Below are 21,758 nucleotides of genomic sequence, written 5' to 3' on the forward strand. Positions count from 1 at the left end.
AGAAAACATCATATTCTTCGACCATCATGCACAATCTTAAATGCGCATGCATTTAGCCATGAGACTTTTCTGTCCAGAATTATTTTCTCCTATTGCACAATCTCCCTTGACTAGTTCATCTTAGATACAAAATACAAGCATCTCAATTTTTTAAGCAAATTTTATTTGTTTCTCACATTGTTTTTAACAAACTTCTCTGTAATTTTTTTCGTCTTCCCCTTGCCAAATCTCTTGGACAGGATGGAGAACACAAGAGGTAGTATTTAGTAGGAATGACACGTAGGAACACCAGAGGTTGGGATTTGGGACAAGATTTATGGTTATAACCTAGTAGCTAAGCCATCCCTTTGCATTATTAGTGTGAGACTTGGACTCATTACCTGCCATCCTGCTTTCATTCTTCAACCATCAGCAAAAAATAAAGGACTCGTACTAGTGGTTATTCCTTTGGATGCTTCACTCAGAAAAGGTGCTCCTCCCAGTCTACGCCACCAACCTCCCATGAGTTCCTGCACAGATTTCATTCTTCCACTTATCTTTGTCCCTTCCATCACCTTAACACTACTTTTCATATTACAGACATTGGAGGATTGCCATCAAAGAAGGATGGAACTAATCCTCCCCAAAAACACTGCAGCACAAGCACTCGCAAATGCCCGTGTTAGCTTTTCAGTTAGGTAGAGGTGTTGCCATCCACCGCAGTCCATGTCTGCCTACTTCAATGTCGATGGAATCATTTTGATCGATTTGATGGTGACAAACTAAATCCATATTGGACCAACCTCCATCCACATATTGAACCAGTGATTGGTTATGTAAGAATGTTTTGTATAATTTATATAGTCATGTTTTAACATTCATAACAGGATGGCGAAAAAAAAGGATGCATAACAACAGAGGAGAGCAATAAAAGGCCAAGCCTATACAACATGACCTGCAGATAATCTTTGATACCATATGATGTCCTGAATTCTGGGTAGAGACTTCAGGCATGGCTGCAAAGACTGGCTGCACGATATTAAAGTCATTCACTCTGCTCGCATCAAAGGAATTGCTATTCCCTCCCAAAAGGGCCGCCTCCTGCTCAACCTCGTACTCTGCAAGCAGTTTTTTACATTTCATATTGATTCTTGATGATGACCATTGCTCGACCGATGATGCTCTTCAGTATCCATTACTGAGAATGAGAAAACATGGGCATCATGAACATTAGTTTTTAATAACTGAATGTTCTAATTTAATATAAGTGATGCCCTTGTACTGAAAAAATATACACCCAAGGAAGATCATATATATTCGGAAGCTGGTTAAAGACAATAAAAACAAAACCATGCACCTGTCATGCATGGTGTAGCCATAACGGTGATATCAAGGTAGCTTTAAAGTGAAAGGTGAGCATCCTTACCATGGCTTGCTGACGAGGGTAGTGTTTCTTCAACACTGGCAGATGCCTTCTCACATGATTTTTCATCACTCGGTTTTTGTGGATCATCTGGAGTTCCAACATTCTTCTGATTTGCATGGGGAAGTGATGGCGGCTCCACATTTATTAAGGTCTGCAAGAAAATATTTGGGCTACAATCAGCTTTCCTCATATGACTTTTGATAGCTTTTTGAGAACTGAATTATAGATATGCACTCCAAGAAGATATATTTAATCTATTTGGTTTGGTTCTATTGATCCTGTTCCACCATTCATTCCTGCCCAACCCATGTCAAGATAAACGTGTCAAAGTAACTTCCATATGTTTATATCTTCTGTACTACACCTCATTTCAACTCAAGTTCAAGACCCCCTTCTCATTGGACTCTCCGATCTCCACAGGTTCAGAACATCTTAAACAATTTTTCCTTGCAGCGTCACTTCTAAGTTTTCTATTAAGCAATGATCTTTCTAATATCATCACACATCCATCCAAACTTCCTTATCTATAATTTATGAATCTTAAATCTACCATCTCATGTCCTAGTTTTTAAAAGAACAATTACAGTGGTGAGTTTTACAGGGTGGAGTGCATCTTCTGACTGATCTGAAAGTTTATCCTTGAGGTCTAAACTCTGGTCACATCTATTGTAAATCCAGGAGTCCAGGCAGAATATGTTCATGCATCTTCATAGTCCATTCCTTGAACTAAAGCAATTGCATATCATCAGAGTGTTTGTGAAATCATAAATACATGTACTGTGGGACTACACAAGGAAACAACATAATTAGCTGTGACATCTGGACAAGTATGCGATATAAGTAGTCTTCAACACCCACCCTCACTCAATCCTAATGGAATAAAGACTACACTAACCCTGGAATATTAAGACCCTTTATACACAAACAAGGACTTGCAGTTTCTAATGAATTAATCATTTCAAATGAATGCTAACCAAAATACAGATCCAAAGGCTTGTCCTTCAGAATGTAAATGTTCCAAGGTCGCATTCTCATATTCCATGTAAGTCTTCCATGAGGCTTATTCTTGAACCTTCCTACATTACACATTTCCAAATCATCTCATACACAATTTTCCTTACCTTCAGTTTGTGCTATATGAGTCCTCCTCTAGTGTACAATCTGAAACTTCATCCCAAGGAATGAAATTATGAATGACAAAAAGAAGAATTAGGGGGATTAAAAAATGATTTCATAACTAGACTTACCAGTTACAAAATAAGAAACTCTATAGTGCATATAAGGATTCATAAGACAAGTAGCTTAGGCACCATGATCTTTTCAAATAAGAAACAAGCACAAACAAAGTAAACTACTAACAAGGTCAAAGTTCGCTGATGGTAAGCAAGTAAAAGTTATATTAGCAGCGGACAATCAAGTTTCGGCTTGGTTTTCCTAGATCAGAAACAAGAGACAGAAGGTAGGTCAATGGTGGCCCCAGGAAAAGTTAACATCAACATATAAACTAGCATAAGAGAAACTGGCACTGGATATAACAGTAGGAATCTAGACACACAAACATGGAAGCGACCCCAATCTCTGCGAGCAATGATTGCTCTCCAGCATGGGCATCATGTGGAGGCCTATATGCTGCCAACAATCGAGAAATACCAGATGATATTTAAGTCTGATTTCTCCACTCTCATATATATCAGAAATAGGATAGTCATTTTGTACTTGAAAGATTGATCCCAGATCCGTGGGAAACATTTGACAGCACAGAACTCCAAGGAAAACGCAATCAAATATAATTTCTTTTATCCAGTGACCCAAAAGCGGTTGAAAAATGGTACATAACTGACTCTAGTGGATCAAAAATTCTGAACAAATGATGGCAAAGCATGTACAGAGAACGCAACATGGCTGCATTCTGGGAATTAAATTGAAGCAGTGATAGGGAAGCAAAAGTTGTCCACAAGCCATGCACTTTTATTCTAGTGGAGTTTGACCATTTTTTATTTTTTTATTTTTTTATTTTTTTAGATCATGATGTAAATCAAGCCAACAAAATAGTTTATTGCCAAAGGGCAGCACATGAACGAGAGTATGAATTATGAAAAGCCATGAACCCATTAATCTCTCGTAGCAGACGTCGCTTAATGCCTCTAAATACTCAATATAAAACATAAAGGTGCCAAGCAGTCAAATTTGCAGGCCACATAAATTTTAAAGATGTAATGTACAGTGCAACTTTCTATCAGTCGGATAACAGTATTTTTTTGTTTTTCATGTACTTTTTTCCCACCTTTTCACAATGGTGCTGATGTCTGATCAACTACAGCAATATACAAGTTTACTTGGAGGACCAAGCAAAATAAAAATCATAAAAAAATCAGTAGCATTTATTTGTAATAAATAACTATCGTAAAAGGCACCATTTCTTTTATGTCCTGATATTGAAACAAGGCGCAGTGAAATAAAATAATCATTGCAAAGTGCGATATAGGAATATCCAGGCTCACCATATATGGCTGAACAACAGCAACAGGAGTTGATTTAGTCAACTTTGAAGCAAGAGTTCCCCTAGGCAACTCTTCTGATGTTGATTTTCTGCCATAAACACCCCGGCGTCGCCCCTTCTCCAAGCTTCTTGTTTCTGCATGGATGGCTGTATCGGCATTCATGAAGGGTTGGTACACATTCTGTCTAGCATCTCCACCACCTGTGGCCATCCTCCTGATGAGGTCAGAACAGAATTTCCAAACTTGGGTTAGTCTGACCAATTTATAAGTTGGCTTGCACAAAGAACAATTTTCTACACTTACTTGTTGGGGTACTTATCCTGGATAAAGCTTGATGTGCAGCAGAATAGCATGCCATGAAGCAATTTTCCATCAATGGTTGTTTCAATTGCATGGCCATATGGATTTGAATTTGTAACTGTAGCTTCAAATGTAACCTCTTCAGGAGGCCTGGAATCACATGCTCTTGTTCCTGCATTGAAGTACAGCTTGTAGCCAGATATTCAATTGTCGTCACATCCAAATCCTATAAGAAAGAAAATACAGAGTTTGCACTCTCTATACCAAGTCACTTCCATTTTCAGGTAAAAGAGGCAAGGTTATGAAGTGATAATTTTGCAGCTGGTTGGGTTGCTCTCTAAGAAGCACATGTCAAACAAAAATAGAATCTTCTATTGGCATAGGAAACATAGTCCAGTACTTAGTGGAGTACCAAGTCACTTCCTTTTCAGGTAAAGGGACACTTTGTCTTTTGTCAGGTAAAAGAGAGAGAGAGGCTAGTAAATGATAATTTCCAGCTGCTTGGGTTGCTCTCTAAGAAGAACATGTCAAACAAAAATAGAATCTATTATTGGCACAGAAAACATGGTCAGGTATTTGGTGGATCATTCTCTTATACCAAGTCACTTTATTTTCAGGTAAAGGGAAATGGATTCTTCATGATAACATATTTAATAAAATAAAACACACACACACACACATGATAACACACATATGTATGTGTATATATATATATATATATATGTATCATTAAATTTCATATTTGGCAGATCCAAAGGATTCCCAGAAGCACTCTTTAATATATGTACAAGATACTAGTTGATTAAAAAATATTGCATGCTTAGGCAGAATGCCAAATGACTCAAAACACCCTATTAAAAATGATATGTTACTTTCCTTTATAAAGGCCTCCCAAGAGACTGTAACATAAGCAGTTACTCCTCTTGAGAAGAGTGTTCTTACTATAAAAGTTCGGGATTATGCATCCATACTAGCATCACCAAACTTTGTGATGGTATCAGGACCTACCAGCCTGACTGCAATCTTGCAAACGCACAGGCCGGGATGAATCAGACATCGTCCCAACCCTGAGAACGCCATTATCCTTCACAAAACCTTCAGCAGGATGATATTCTTCCTGGCACTTTTTCTTTAACTCTCTCCTAATAGAGATTTTCTCCTGAGTAGGTTCCAATAGTCCATTTACCACCGGCATATCTAGCAAAAGATTAAATGTAGCCAAAAAAGGAAAAAACATTAGTCAGAAATAGCTTAAGGAAAATTAAAAAATAAATCCAAAAGTGACCGTCTGTGCAATTTAAATCAACAGATCCTGTGAAAAAAATAAAATATATAAAATAAAATAAAATAAAAAAGCTACATTAGCAGCACAGATTAACAAAAAAAAGTACAAAGACATCGTTTCACTACAGGAATCAAACACTTGTGGTAAGTTAGGCAATTACATAAAATGAACACAGTCGAACCTGTATGTAGATAATACATGTCATCAAGTGCCTCAAGAGTTTGATTGCAACCACCTATGAAAACAATTATGCCCCTCCGTTCATCCACACAGTCACCAGCTACTGAAAAACGGGAAGAAGGCCCCTGGTTCACAGGTACCACTCTCCTCCAACTACGACCATCTGCACATACATTAACTTCTTATTGCAATTTCTCAACTTTAAAGAAAATAGTTACTCTAATCCAAATAGCCAATCTTGATTTCCCTCCTAAAATATGGCATGTATCAAGATCATGCACATGTCCATAGCCATATCAAATAATCCATAACAGAACATATGGAACTGTGAAAAAAGGAAAGCAAAAATGAAACAGAAAAAGCCTTCAATCATTTACTCTTCCAGAAAAAAGCATTTCAAAGCTACAAGACCAAAAGATGTCCTAATGACATATTAAAGAAGTTCAGTTCTGCAGTTTGAGATTCATATTTCTTTGTTTGTTTAAGACATCTATAAAATGAAACCAGCAAACCCACATTAGCAAGGATGAAAAGATTTGCAAATATCTGAAAACAAACTACCAAGCACTGCACATTACACCCACCTATGGCTCATAGTATTTGTGATAGTGAGGAAAGCAAAATCCATTGAATATTCGTCACCCTAGTTCAGATGATAAATTCAAGAGCAACAAATGACACTTCTGTGAGGTTTACAGTTTAGTTAGTGCTGTTGTCATCATATGTATAACAGATAGTGTACTAAATTGTATCCCATTGATTGTCTAGGGAGGTCTAAGACTTGTTTTTTATCAAGATCTTGGATCACATCCTCTCTCGGATTGAGCTTTTAAGCATGCATCTGGCAATGACATGAACTCATTATACCAAGCAAGAACCTAAGGTTGAAATTTCTGATGTTCCCTACTGTTTGTTTTTAGTGCATTATCTCCCAAAGGAAAAAAGACAGCTCCACTTGAATGCGTATTTACCTTGTGGGTAAGGAACTTTTTAGCCCATTTTATTTTTTAAATTTCGTTTTTTATCCATAGTGTAAATTCTTATTCTTAATAAAAGATAATCACAGATAAACTGATTTTAAAACAGAAACAAGGATCAATTACCAGTTCAGAAACAAGGATCAATTACCAGTTCTACCAATCTCCATGAACAGAATATGTCATGTTTTGAGCAAAAGAACAACTAGCCAAAGTGATAAGAATACAGTAGCTAGCACCATTATTTTCCATTACTTCTGGAACACATACCAACATCCAGTACATGTAGGTCATCATAAAGGTTCCTAGCATCTGTAAAACCCCCAAATACAAAGATATTGCTTCCAATGGCCACACTTGTATGCCCAGCACGATGTGGAAGTATCCCTGTAGTACTCATTTTCTCCCACGCAAGAGTTTCTGCCATAAAAAGATTTTAAGTGTAAAGATAAGGCATTTGATGCAAATATAAATTTCTCTAAAGAGAGTAGAACATTCTCTTTTTTCTTAGTATTTATACATAAGCAACACCGATCAAATTCACTAGCACAATCAAGGCAATCCCATAACTGTGGCCTTACTTCACAACACTATTGCTGGGCCAAAAGTACAAATAGATGTTGCCTATCCATAGCAGTCATTATTGTTATTTGCTAAATCTTGTGAACGGCTGAAAGTAGCAGACGCCTTGTCTAAGATCAAGAGGTAATATAACTTTAATTTAATGGCCAAAAAAAGCTGCAGAAAACATGAGAACAACATTTCCCTCATTACCTGGACACCTCATTTTTCAAGTATTCTAGGAGCATCGACTTCTTGACACTTGGACATGGCACAACATGATACGACACAACACAACTAGAAACTCCACTTTGAAGTGTCCCATTGACGTCAGGAAAAGTGCCAAAACTTGGCACCTTTTTTTTTCTTTTGGAGTCTAATGCATGGGGCTCTTACATTCAAGTGTTGGACACTTTAAGCAAAAGTATCCCTCATGGGCCAATGATCTCCGGTCGGCACCACTAGAAGTACAACTGGTGCAACAAGAGTTCAAGGGAGGAGAGGTAACCAGGTTAAATTAGCATCTAGCTAGTGGTTATCCCGATGTATCTAGTACTCTATGTGCCGGAAATACCAACAAAAGATCCGACAACTGATTAAAAAACACATCGCTGATTTCAAAGCAACAAAGAAGAGGGTTGCCAAGAAAAAGGCGGAGGTTGACCGCCAAACGGCAGAACCACCTTCTTATCACTCCAGAAAGCTAGAGGAGGCGTCCGCTCCAGATGACATGGCACAGATATAGGCTTGATCAGTGGCAGCAGGATGAGGTGGCCAAACATAGAGCTTGATTTGGGCCCTCACACTATAAGTCGAGCTCCGGTTCGAGAACCAGTAGGGCAGATCCAGAGTTCAAGAGGATCTGCTCAGTTAGAGATGCCGTCAACAGAGGCAGTGGCCGTATTGCATCTATGTTGGAAGCTTTTAGTAGCAAAAAGAAGTCTTGAAGAGAGATTCCACTAGAAGCCACCATCCATGATTAAGATCCACGTGCTTTCTCCAACAAAGATTCGAAGTAGCAGAAGATTGATACAATGCTAAAAAAAATATAAAAAAGGCTATGTGGTGAACTATTAGATCCTTATTCCACTTCAGCCACATTCCAGCAAATGCGGCAGACAATACGTACTATAGTCTGTCATTTTCTCCATACAGGCTGCCAGCCCTGGTGTAGATCCTTCAGGACTGAAGGACATCTACAGTAAGCTTCTTGACAACAATAAGGAGCTAGAAAAGTGGATTGCCTCATACAAGAGCAAGTGGCATGCATAGGGACTGACGGTGATGTGTGATAGTTGGACCGATCCTACCAAGCGAAGCATCAACTTTTTGACATATTGTGATACGAGATTTTCTTACATAAGTCGGTTGATGCTTTCGATCAGGTGCATGACGCCATGTACATCTTCAGATTGAAGAAGGTGATTGATCAAGCAGGAGACGAAAATGTCATGCAGGTTATCACTGATAATAGGCTACAATATAAGGCCGCCGGAAAAATCTTGATGAAGCGGCAACTACATATTTTTTGAACTCCATGCGTTGCACATTATATCAACGCCATGTTGATGGACATTGCGAAGATTCATAGGGTGAAATGAACAACGGAGATAGCTCAAACTATCACCAAATATATTTATAAGCATACATAAGTCCTATCATTGATGAGGTATACAGAAGAAAAAATCTTGAGACTAGGTGTGACACAATTTGCTACTAATTACGTTACACTTGATAGCCTTCTTGAAAGTAAAGCAGTCCTACATCAGATGTTTGTCAGTTCCGAGTAGCAGAAAAGTAGATTTATGAGGGCCGACAATGAAAAGAGTACTGTCGATGACTTGGTGACGAGGCAGACATTTTGGCAGCAGGCCGAGAAGATAGTGAAGGCTATCAAGCCATTGTACGAAGTGCTTTGGGCTGTAAACAGCCAGAGGTACCTCTTGAGAGGTTTCTTGTCTTATATGATGGAAAGTGCAAAGACTCTAATCATGAAGGTGGATACAAGGCAATGCCTAGGAGTATATCAACATCATTGAGTAGCTAGCAGGTAAGCAAAAATATTGAAAATTAAATTGCTCCAATACTTGTACAATTTTACTAAAATAATTACAAATTCTATTTGCAGCTTACTACCTGAACCTAAAGTATCAGTACACTATACCCAAGGTACGCAGAACGCGACTGAACCGACGTACCGATGGAGACCAGTACCGGTTACCAAACCGACCAACCACAAAAAAAAATACGCGACGCACGCGTGTCCGTGTTTTAGCCACAGAGTGGCATTAAATGCCCACGCGGTGCTGCGTGGGCTCGCTGCCCCGCATGGAAAACTGCGCGCGGGCGCAGGTCCCTGCGCAGGGAATCGCGCGCGGGCGCGCTGCCCCCACACGAACGCTCCTTTTTTTTTCTTTTTTCCCCTTCCCTTCTTCCTCTTTCTCGAACTCTCTTCCTCTCCTTTCTTCCCCTCTCCTTCTCTCTTTTCCCCCTTTTCCCGCGAGCAAAGAAGGGGTCAGAACCGCAAGTAAGACGGGCGATCCTCGTCGGCCCGAGGGAGGAGGTTGGCCCGAGGCTCGGTGCGACAGATAGGTTTCTCTTCTTCTTCCTCTTCTTTCTTCCTCTTCTTTTCTCTTTTTCTTCTTCTTCCCTGGTGTCAGTACCGAACTTGTACCGGTTCAAACTGGAGCAATTCGCACCGGTTCGCACCAGTACGGGCAAGGAGCGATTCGGCTAATTCTATGGTAGTATCGTACTGGTGTTGGCCGGTACCAGTACAGTACAGCCGAACCGACCGGTTCAACAGACCTTGACTGTACTTGATATTGATATGGATGAACTTCTAGCCCCTACATAATATAATTTACAAGATCGAGCATGATTCAAAACTCGTGACCCTATGTTTAGAAGAGATAAGTTAATTTAAGTGACATGCGTAAGTTAACTAATATCTTCAATAATTAACATATTACAACACAGTTCTTTTTCACGGACCCAAAATATTTGGAAAGGGTGCTGACAGTTTGGAGTTCGGCAGTTGTTGTAAGTAAAAAAAGTATGGATCTAGATATATTATATATCAACGATAGTTATTACCTGACGTTAGATGGTTACTAATATTATACTATTTTAGTATTTTTTTTAATGCTTTTGCAGTTGAATGGTGGATTTATTTTGAAGAAATCTTAAGCAGCTAACCATCCGGATTCTCTTCCAAACGGTCTTCTTGAGTGGCTATGAGCACAACTGGTCCACCTTCACCGTCATCCACAGCAAGCAAAAGAACTATCTGACATAAAAGCGCCTCAACGATCTTGTATGTGTTCACTACAATTTGAGGTTGAAGCTGAAGTACATTCAGAAGAAAATGGAGCTAAAGTACACAAATTCGATCCATAATGCTTTCGTTGACGATGACAATGATCCTATAATCGGATGGCTTGTAGGCCAGTAGGAGTCAGAGCTTGATGAGTCAGGATCGCATTTACGACCGGCTAGTTTTGTAACCAGTAAGGCTAGGGTTGATGTAACACAATGGATAGAACACAATATTCCACGCATCCTTCCAGCTATTCATCTACAATCACAAGGGTCACTGGGGAGCCGGACATCATGTGACTCTTCATCTGAGACATCCTCTTAGAGATATGATCAAGAATTGCTTAGACGAGACTACCACGCTACTCGATCGACTCAATCAGGAAGACGACATCCATCCTCCCAGCGTAGCCAAGCAAAGAGGGGCACGGAGGGTAAGCAAGCAGCTGCTCAGCATAGCAAAAAAAAAAAGACAATTGCAGCCCCAACGAAGAGTGTGCAGGAGTCAGTTTATTCAGATTCGGAGATCAGAAGCAGCAGCGATGTCAGTTCTGGTGGTCATGAATTTACTGGCCAGAGAGAGAGAATGGAGGTTATGAGATCGACATTTATGAGATAGTCGTAGGGTGGTCTTCGATTCACCAGTGAATTCCAGTTTACACATGCTACACAGGATAGAAACCATGGTGCATGACCTGGTAGAGCCCGCGAGTCTATAATTGCATATAGAAGACAAATTTCTCGAGGTCACTAAGGAGGATACGATGCAGCTGCAAATGACCTCGCACGTAGAATAGGATCCAAAAACTATCAAATTCCGAGTCATGTACTGAATCCTATTATCCGCAACCACCGGTAGCCTATGATCTATACGGATACGGATGATCTCGCATATACTGAGGCATCGTCTTCCGATGGCTACTACCCTACGCAGTCGAAAGTATCTTACATGTCAGATTTCGCTGCTAGCATATTCGGATGGGCGCCTCCATAACCGTATTATCTGTCAGAGGACACCTCTCAGAGTCAGAGCTTTAGCAAGAGATCCGAGAATGCTTATAATTCAGAGCACGCTTCTTATGGGATGAGCATACAAGACTACAACGCCACTTGATTAGAGGGATGGGCTGATGTGCCTTCTCAATATGCTAATGATTCGGATACCTACGAGAGGCATCGCCACTCGACAACATTTTAGATATCGGTATGTACGTTATACTTTAAATATATGCAATTGATTGTATTATTTTATACTTTCTATCTCACTAGTAGCATGTAACATCTCACTAATCATTTCATGTTTTGTATCACATTAAAAGAACAACATGCATTATTTCGGTTATACCGGAATCATAAAAACATCAAAAAATATCAAGAAACATCAAATCAAGGTTCGTTGTACCGATCGGTACCGGTCGGTACCGAGCGTACCGTACCCGTACCGATGGGTACCGGTATCGGTACACCAATGTCGGTACGGTCGGTACCGAGCGTACGGTACCGTACCGACACTCGGTACGCCTATACTAGTGCAGCACCGATACGGGGTTCGGTACCGGTACAGCGAACCTTGCATCAAATTATACTTAAAAATATTGAAAAAGTTAAAAAAAATTAATTACCAATAAATCAAACCTAAAATCTTTAAAAAAATTGGATGTGCCGGTTCGAAGCATACTGTGTGTCAGTACGGTACCGAACCCGTACTGTATCGAATCGTCCGCCGACCAGTACGGATCCCGGTACCAGTTCGGCGGACATTGCTCCCTCCCCTTACTCTTTTGTGGATAAGCATAAAAAAAGGCACACACATGCACACATGCGCACACATAAACATTGTATCTCCATGCCTAGGATTTTGGATATTGCCATATCCAACACTTTTGGAGGAAGTGTCTAGGTAACAATGTGTTTCCCTGTTCATATTTTTTATAAATTATTTTACAAATTGATTAGGTAATTTGATCCAGGTGCTACGGGAAAATTAATCCTTTTGAATTCAGGAAAAGCAGTTCTAAATTACATCCACATCATCCTGAAAAACTGATATACCTGCATCAAGTATGTGAACATCAGATAAATAGCAATCTGAAGAATCTTCACCGGCAATCACTATAATCTTGTTATTCCATAATGAGCAACTATGACAATCACGGGCCGATGGTAGTGCGCCACATGTCACAGCAAGTTCCCAGACTAATTTCTCTACAGGATGGCAAAAGAGATTGTTATATTTGAAATTTGTTCTGAACTTCTGATACATTTGATAAATAATGGTATTGAGAAAGCAAAGTTCTCAAAGAAGTGCTGAATATAGGATCCAATAAGGATGTGCTTACAAGAAAGAAAAACAGTTCATAACGGGGTAACACATACATGATACAAATCTTAGTAGCTATATACTAGTCCGACTGCAGATAAATGTTATTTTTCAAATAAACTTCACTTTCATTTGTGTAATAAAAAGATAAGGCCATCAAAAATTATCCAATCGTGAAGAGTTTTATTTCCAAATAGAGTTGCAAACTGGTTGTAAGATTAGAATCTTAAATTGAAAAATTCTAATAAAAAAGAATAAATCCGCATTGGATTGATCATAAGATAAGCACCAAATTCCAAACTATTTGCCCAGTGTGCAAATGTGTACATGGGCACGTGTACTTGTAATGTATACTTGTGCAAGTTTGTGCATTGTACATCAATGTGTATTCCTAAATATGTTAGAAAGTTGAAAATGTCTATGCATTTTCCTAATATACTTGTATATATTACTGATAACTGGAAAACAAAATTTAGCATGTAATGTCACTTGCACGAAGTTTTAAACAAACTGGATATAAGAACAGAATCTAAAAATGAAAGGTTTGATTAATAAATGAAAGCCCATTATCATAAAACGAAAAATAAGAACAAGGGTGTACATGAACATGTACATGTGCATATATGTTGGTGTATATGTCTGTGAAGGTGTACATGGAGCGTACATGTGCATATGCATGCATGTGCACATCTTTACATTCCTAAGTATCTTAGAAAGTTAGTAGCAAGGTTTGGGAAAGCTGCCTGTGTCCAGTATGTAAAGATCATTGTAATATAATGGTTTATGAGTATCGCTAGACTCCCCACAGCCTCCAAATATGAAGAGTCGCTTGTCCACAAGTACAGCACTATGCCCCTCACGTGCATCCGGTCCCTTGCCATGTACAGTTGGCTGTAACCATGTATTGGATGCTGTCCATATAATTAGTGTTAGAGATCAAGGGTCAACCATCAGTTACCATGCATAGCAAAACAAAATAATGCACCAGAAATGAAGTAGCAATTAATATTGCCGTAAACAATATCTGATTTTAAAGTGTACAGAGATAAAGCAATGAGAGTTTGAACAGAGCTTCCAGTTCTATAGACGAAGCACAATAGCCACAAGAATGAGTAGTTATAGAAACATTTTCAATGGTTGATATAAATAAAAACAGATTAACAGACTTGGAAGAGAAAAACTATTGACACCGAAGTGTAAAAAAAAAAAAATCTTAAATATCCCTATAATTAAACACCTAAATAGAAGATTTCTATTTCAGATGCATAAACTAAGAAACTCATCAGTGACCATATACCATTAAAAAAATATGCATTAAAATCAACATACTTACAGGTGTCTAACACATGCAAGTCATTTAATGGGCTCTTCCCATCAGTACCCCCAAAGATAAATAGCATGTTCCCAACAGTGGTGCAGGTATGGCTGTCCCTTGGAGAGGGCGGAACACCTTTCATCATTGGTTTGCTCCAAGTCTGCTTAACTGCTCAGGCAACAATGCAGGAAGCTCAGGCTTTTCTTTTTTTGTTGTTAACAGAAAATGAAATTACATGTAAGATGCGAGGCAATATATCAACGCACAAATCTCTAGATGCCACAGATCAGAAAAACCAAAATAAACAGCATAAACTATTAGAAAAAAAAATGGAGATTCAAATTCTAAATACTTATAAGAAACTTACAAGTATGTGTAATTTAAATAAGCAAATGAACATGTAAAGGAAAATGCACTGCAAGTATCCATCAAATAAGCCACCTAGGACAGCGGTTAAAATCAAAGGAAAACAAGATATTAGAAAAAGGTATTGTAAACTATTAAATACTTTTATATCCACACACACTGCCAACTAACTAGTTTAACTAAATATTTAGATCAGAAAAAAATGAAAAAGAAAAGCAAATATTTGCCAGCTAAATAACATCATAGAGCAAAGAGATCAATTTGAAGTTTTGAACACACAAACAGAGGGACAGTCAACCCTGAAAATCCATAAATAGAAGTTGCCAAGTTCCCACCCATCACTTGTTGATAAGGATAGACAAAATGTTAAATCTTCAGAATAAGACACATTTTACAAACCAGAAAACATGAATGAATGATAAAACTATCCGATCAACTTGTGGACCAGATATATGTATCGGTGAGCCTTTAGTTCCAATACAAGTCTGGGTACTGCCAAATAGGAAAAATGTCTTCAAAATAATTCTCATAAACTCTAAGTATGCCGGAAAAAAAAACAAGTTTCATAATAGAATTTGATACCACAATTTGAAAGAAGGAATTAAAAGGGAACCTATTAACCATCAAATTTATGCATTAAATAAGCTCCAAGCAAGATGATCCACAACGTGATACTTTCAAACAATAAGGAATGAAATGTAACTACTTAAATTTATAAAAAACTAGATTGTAGTCATGTAGTTGTACAAGAAATGAACCAACAGGAAAACTTCCAAAGTTTCAAGTTGGTTGCCAAACTTGTAACAGTGGTAGAGAATAGCATGTTGCTAAATCAAATATAATCAGCAGATCATGCCTACCAAAATGACAGGGAATGGAGTAATAATGCATCACAAAACTTAATAAAGGCCCTAAGGAAACTCAGAGGGGGGTCATTCAAAATATGGAAATAAGTAATGATAGAAATCCAGATAGTAAAAGAAAAAGTCAAGGGAGATATTAAGTGGCATGAATATTCCATACTGCAACCCAAAAAGAAAAAAGAAACTTCAAATAACACTCAGTTCATCCATCAGAAATTATAAATGAAGCTAAAAGTTGATAAATGGCACTGACCACCAAACCAAGGAAACATGGATAAATATATAATATGTGATAATTTGATATATCATCGCCATATCTAAAAAAAAATGTTTCAATAAAAAATGACAAAAAAAGAAGAAAAAACAGTCCTGTTTCTTCAACTACATTTGCATCCAGAACATCACTCTGATGGTGATCAACATCCTTGATCTAGTTATATTCTTCAATTAAAATGAAATAATTGTTGGTATCACTGTCGTGATTATCTTAGATCATAACATACTCCCCGTGTTCGGTCATGAGAATGTTTATACTTAATCACAAACTCCAATGTAACTCCTAATGTACCCCAGAAACACCCTAAAAACAATCTGTGGTACTTCTCTCCCTTAAATAACCATAATTCTTAATGGTTAGAAGAAGGAAGATAATTATTAATCAAGAATGAAAGGAAGATAATTCATAATCAAGAATGAATGACTTCTTCCATAGTCCAACAACTTCCTCTTTAATATGTGAGCCACTTTCTCCTTTTTTGATGGAAGCAGCCATTTTCATCTTTGATCAACAAAATGAGCTTGTATAATGCACCAAAACCTTAACATGGTAGTGCTCAAAAATTAGTACGATAAATCCTTTGTGGAAGAACAGCACTATTGTAGAAAGATAACCAGAACATACCATCTACCATATAACAAACATGTCGATTAACGATATATGAAGACCAGTTTCAGCTTTTACAAGAAAATTCAATTTACAGTCAGCGTTAGTATCCTCCAGATTCGGAAACCAAATGGCTCATGAATGCATTATCTGTTTTCTTCCTCAATGGAAGTCTCTAAATCATCGTTCTTACATATCCTTGGATTTAGATGATCATTGATGGGTGCCTCTGATTCATTTCATGGCTGAATAACTATTTAACTGTTAAATGGCATTTGATTGTCCTATTATGATACTTAGGTACTTATACCAGCTCTGGTATTCAGGAAAACAGGCTCTGAAAAGGCATTCACCAGTTAGAATGCAGATTCACCATGCTTAGATCCCAAACTCAGATTATTCAGCAATCTCAGTGGGCAATCAACACAAAGATAAGCTAACAATCTCATTTTATCTCGCATGAGATGAGAAATTGAAAAATTTTAATTAATTTTTTATATATTTTAAGATAGCCTCATGTATCAGCCGATATAGAACAAACATGATATCAGAATACAGACCAATAGAGTAAAGAAAGTGACATTAAACAGCACTTTTCTAGCGATTATAATCAATGATCTAGATAGTAAAAAGATTGCCAGCAGATGTACTACTTTCTTATCAACTGATATTTTGAGATATATCATTTTCTGTAGACTGAGAAAAAAGGAGCCGATATTTTATATATTGTATCATTAGTCCCTAATATCAACACATATCATATCATTAGTTCCTAATATCAACACATATCAGTAACTCAGCCAAGATGAAAACCATGGTCATAGTCTATGATATATGGGAGATTTGTACAAGAAAAGAAGTTAGGAAGACATTTTTGTTATGTGCATCTTAAATGGCAGAATGTACGTAAGACTTGCTAAAAGTAATCAGATGAACGTGTTCAGAAAGTGAAAACTACCTTTTCTGTATGGACTATTTTTTCTGGATTCTGCATTAATGTTTTAGCATCAATAATTAGACTTATTTTCATGCATTTGAATTACAAGTTAACTGTAGATATTATATCATGAAATTAATGCCAAAGATTGTCATGCCCGTATGTATACTATTTCCATCATCTACGCAGATGGGTTAGTTGCACTTAGAGATTTATTGGTATCAACACAATGGATATCATAATTATATCCAGAACTGCATTTTCTATAAATAATTATGCCCATATCATAATTATATAACTGAAGATCATTATATAGTTTGAATATTTTGCCAAAGATAACTGTCTTCACACCCATTACCAATCAAGTTGTAACTAACAGGAACTTCAAAATAATTTCTAGTTCAAATAGCTTCACGTGAAAAGTAATATGGCATTGTCATGTATTAGGAATTTTAATCATAAGAGATCAAAATCATATATACAAACAGGATGAGGAAGGTCAACTGACTTATTGTGACAACTGGCCTTTCAAACAATTAATGCAAGGATAATCACCTTTCTTGAAATCTTTGGTTCTGTTATTGAAGAATAAATGGCACCACATAACTTCTTATAGTCTGCAACATGCGCTTCAGTTTGAACTTTGAAGTAACAAAGTCATTGTTATTAAACTATTACCATCATTTTCACTGAGAAGCATGATTTTTAAGGATGTTTCCATAAATAGATAGAGCAGATATTTACAATCAGCTGTCTGGCATCAACCCTCTTATTGAATTCTTAGAAAAGGAAACCTGAAGGCCACTGGCACATAGGAAAAGACACCTCATTGGCCAAGTGGTCTAAGCTTATGCTAACAGGGAGCAACTCTTCATAGTCCAACTTGCCCTTGACTTAGAAAGGTTCTAGAAAAAGAGTGGACAAGTTTTGGTATAGGGAATTACATGCATATCTGAGGCACAAAATAAGAGCCAAAGAGCCATCATCAACAACAACAGCAGCAGCAGCAGCAGCAACTGAATAAGAGCATTGATAAAATTCAACAATTTCATTGCTGATTTAAGATGCTACAGTTAATGCTCCAATCTACCATTCTCTACAACAACAACAAAAAAAGTATAACTAAAGAAAATATCCTGGGTTACTTAATCAGCAGTACTGAAGACAACAGAAAGAAGCTCAAAAAAGTAGATACATCAATCTGATATCTAACAAAGACATATTGAAATAAAAGAAAAGATGGACCAACAAAATTACTAACAATTAATCATACACCAACTGTCATCTATAAATTCTCCTTAGAGCACACAGCTTCGATATAAAAGTAAGAATAATACCAACAGCAACAATGATGGTGACGACTTGCAAACTTTTTTCTACTAAAAAGGCAACGAGGTGTTTGAACTTAAACAAACTTAACAGTGTTCACACTTTCTGCATGCTTCACGACAACACTAAAAAAATTCTTTTAATAACCATTTCAGCAAATGGCATGAAATTTTTCAACACGAGATCAAACAATGCCACATTAAGGCAATAACAGCAAGTAGATCAATAAACACACTTATTCAAAACTAATATGCACTTCAAGAATCATCCATCAAATCCCCCTCAGAGCACACAGCACTCGTTTTTTTTTTTGGAACAAAAGAAGAGGTAACAATTGTAAAAAAAAAGCACAGAGAGAGAAACAAACAATCAACTGCCCATGTCATCAATTAAACAAAAATATAGTATATGATTGCCTTCTGGAAATACCTCATAGCAAGCTACGAGATCCAATTTTTCCGAACAACCAACTCTCCGAACGATGCAAACATGATAAAAATCGGAAATCCAGCAAATAAAAGATGCTCCTCTACCAAACATTCACGCAATAAAAGACACTCATCTACCCAAACATTCACCTAACAAGGTTCCCCAAGAAAAGACTACAGATCAAAACTCAATCTTTTTAAACTCAAAAGAGAAGAACGCAATAACAATCACGAATGCACCTACAAAAAACACTCGTTCGTTTACTTCAAGATTCATCGAGAAAGCCTCTAAGAGCAGAGACATCAGATCAAAACTCCTTTTTTTCTATTTTTTTCTAATTGACGGGGAAAACAATTCATCAGTGTAGAAGAAAGCTCCATAACCCACCAGTGTCGAAGACGTGAACTTCGTTGGTATGACACTTGTTGCTGCCGTAACCACCGAAGACGTAAAGGTACCTCCCCCCCTTGACGGCGTTGCAGGTGTGACCCCATCGGGAGCCAGGGCCCCAGATCCCCCCATTCCTCCCCAGCGTTCTCCTCCCGTCCGGCGTCTCCCGAGGCCTCGCGTTGAAGTGCACGGTCTCCCACCACATCTCTGACAAGGATCTGGGCCGGATAGCCCAAAAAAGGGGGAAAATCGGGAAAAAAATGGCAGCTTTAGATCGAAAGATTCGAGCTTTGGGTTTTTACCTTCGAATGAGATCGAAAGGAAGGATTTTTAGGCGATTTTAGTCGGGGCGCAGAGATGGAGAGAAGGGGAATGGGCTTCGGAGAGTGGGAGTGGCAGAAAGGAGAAATGGTGGCGTTAAGAGGATGCCAGGGAGAAGAAAAGGTGGGGTTGGGGGTTCGTCAGGTGCTGTCCCATTTGTTTCTTTATCGAATTATATTAATTTACATTAAAAAGGCTTTGGTAGGAGGACTACGTGTGATGTGGGACCAGAAGAGACATTCCCATAGGAACATAAAACAAGGGATATTGTGGGACAGGACAAGGGAACGCATGGGATATTGTGGGACAAGGATCCCAAGCCCAAAGGTTATTTGCAGATAGCACCCTTGTTTAGGCCAAATTGTATGCAAATTTGTTTCCTTTTCCCTACCTTTTCTCCCTTCTAGAAATGTCATTTTAAAAGGAAAAAAAAAACTCATAAAAGAAAATGTGAAGTTGTGAACAATATGACTAATTTTTGTTGGTCAATAATGCTTGGGGTATGCCTTGGATGGAGTACATGGTCATTCTTAAACTATTAAACCTGTTTGGCACACTTCGGATAAAGATTTACTTAGAAGGACATAAGTTGGATAAGATGCGAGGCATTTGAAAAAAAAAATCATATTCATCCACTGTTCTCATTTAAACTATTGAGAATGTATTTGAATAATATTAAAATTATTATTTATTGCATGAGGATATGCAACAAAAAAATTTGTTGGATAGAAATCTAATTTACGTGACATTTGAGAGGGTGCCTAACAAATTTTACTCTGTTGATTGGGAAATATCGTGCTTATTTTTTGAAGTCTTTATGCAATTAAAAATATTTTTGGTGAAAATAAGGCTAAATCACCTAGTATTTTGATTTCAGTAAAGTATTTTCTAGAAATTAAAAATTACACATTTTTTATATTTTTATATCGTTTCAATATTATTTTAGTTTTGACCAATTTCTTTACTAGTTTTTCTTCCATTTTTTTTCTTCCTTTGCCATGATCTTGCCATTTAGGGCTCGTTTGGTTCGCGGGAAGCATTTTCCCTCCTAGGAATATGATTCTTGAAAAGCAGATTCCTATAAAGAGCATGCCTGGAAAAGTACTTTTGGCATATTTGGTTGATAATGGAAAAGTGATAGATTTCCAAAGTACTTATGTTTGGTTGACCATCCACTTTTCTGAAAAAGTTATATATAATTTCTATTATACCCTTAATAAAAATTAGGTTTTTAATGCCTTTTTAATGCTAAAGGGTCTTTTGGGAAAATAATAAAAATAGAGCGATTTCCGACTTATAGAAAAGTAATTTTTTCATGTTTCTCATGAACAAGACTTTTTCATATTTCTCATGGAAAAGACTTTTCCATGAAATGTGGGAATCATATTTCCATGGGAATACAACTTTCCTTTCTCTCTTCTTTAAAAAGCTTCTAAGTGCTACATTGGTACTTAAGAAAATAATAAATTACAAAAAATACCGGCCTTCATACTAGCAAAAATAAAAAAAACGTAGAGGGGTTATATGCAAAAGAAAAAAGAAAAAAAAATATCTTCTTGTTCCTTAGCTGCCTTTTGCATGTGTTCCTGGATAATGGATATCATAAATAATGGATATTTCATTAACATTGATCCATCTAACCTATCAGTCTTGGGAAAAACAAAAAAAAGCTAAGGTCAAGACTATAGTAGTTGGATCCTTGGGCCACCAATATCCTACCTTCGGTAGAACACTTGTTCAAGCGTCGGTTTCCCCTCTAGCCTAGTTTGTTCGACGGGTTCGAGGATTTTAGCTTTCCTACTTGCTCGACAAATTCATGCGTATAAAACCAACATTGATATCACTATCCGCAGACACGTATAAAACCAACATTGATAACCTATCGGGATATCCTTTCTCGAATGTGTTTGGTATTGGGTCGTCGTCCCAAAATCAAGAATAATGCGGACGAAGATGATGAGTTTACCGCATTTAATTATACCACAGTAATCCTACGTGGCCTCCACTCCTCCGATCATTACCCAATCCAATGATAGTATACTTGTCTTTGAGATCGGAAATCCAAAGTTACCAGAGTA

The 21,758-nt window shown here is 37.5% G+C and overlaps 1 protein-coding gene across 1 annotated transcript; it reads right to left on the reverse strand.

The window, feature by feature from the left end:
* Positions 1–807: 807 nt before the first annotated feature.
* On the reverse strand, positions 808–19,830 carry LOC103704202 (tip elongation aberrant protein 1). The gene is made up of 11 exons (XM_008787395.4): positions 19,357–19,830; positions 14,181–14,330; positions 13,591–13,758; positions 12,580–12,732; positions 6,919–7,068; positions 5,673–5,834; positions 5,215–5,403; positions 4,210–4,378; positions 3,907–4,120; positions 1,406–1,556; positions 808–1,177 (listed from the first exon to the last, which is right to left on the reverse strand). The coding sequence occupies exons 1-11, from the start codon at positions 19,562–19,564 to the stop codon at positions 1,119–1,121; spliced, it is 1,773 nt and encodes a 590-aa protein (XP_008785617.2). The 5' UTR covers positions 19,565–19,830; the 3' UTR covers positions 808–1,118.
* Positions 19,831–21,758: the final 1,928 nt, after the last annotated feature.

Source organism: Phoenix dactylifera, chromosome 15, assembly GCF_009389715.1.
Source record: "Phoenix dactylifera cultivar Barhee BC4 chromosome 15, palm_55x_up_171113_PBpolish2nd_filt_p, whole genome shotgun sequence".
In the NCBI taxonomy this organism is placed as follows: domain Eukaryota; kingdom Viridiplantae; phylum Streptophyta; class Magnoliopsida; order Arecales; family Arecaceae; genus Phoenix; species Phoenix dactylifera.